This window comes from Tupaia chinensis, unplaced genomic scaffold (genome assembly GCF_000334495.1).
Source record: "Tupaia chinensis unplaced genomic scaffold, TupChi_1.0 Scaffold000263_1, whole genome shotgun sequence".
Lineage (NCBI taxonomy): Eukaryota > Metazoa > Chordata > Mammalia > Scandentia > Tupaiidae > Tupaia > Tupaia belangeri.
Window position 1 is genome coordinate 1,746,804 of NW_006159743.1, and position 508 is coordinate 1,747,311.

At 61.2% G+C, this 508-nt stretch overlaps 1 protein-coding gene across 1 annotated transcript in view; it reads left to right on the top strand.

Annotated features, from left to right (window-relative positions):
* Positions 1–14: 14 nt before the first annotated feature.
* The window catches only part of CTBS (chitobiase), a gene marked incomplete at its 5' end in the record, with an annotated part of 16,555 nt that continues 16,061 nt past the window's right edge, over positions 15–508 (top strand). Inside the window, 1 exon segment of the mRNA XM_006149458.3 lies at positions 15–111. Coding sequence (XP_006149520.2) covers positions 15–111 — 97 coding nt within the window.

A 508-nucleotide genomic window follows, 5' to 3' on the forward strand; every position in this document is an offset into this window, starting at 1 on the left:
CCGATGCCCAGGCGGGCGCTGGCACTGCCGCGGCCTCTCACGGCTGGGGCCGACTGCCCGTGCTCCGAGCCCGCTCTCTGCCGTCCGATCCAACACCGCCCCGCCTTCGAGGTCAGCGCCACTCTCCTGCTTTCCCCTGTTCGGGTAGAACCGAGCCCTAAAGGGGGCTGGTGTGCGTGCCAGAACCAACAAGGGGCGATGAGGGCCTTCCTGTTTACCGGGTTCCCTCCAAGTGGAGATGCGGAAACTGGGGCTCAGAGATGCGAGTACCTCCTCCCGGGCCCCAGCCTTGTCTGGGCAGACAAACGCTCCAGCCAGATCCGACTCCACAGACAGGCTCCTTCCGTGACCTGGCTCAGCCTCTGCCCAGCCTCGGGTGTAAGGGGCACGCGTGCTAGGATAATCCATTTCTTGGTTTCCAGGATGAGGACTTTTGAAAGGGCAACATTCCACCAGTACATTGCAAGACAGAATGTTTTGCCTCTTTCAGTACCTACTAGCTCTTTCC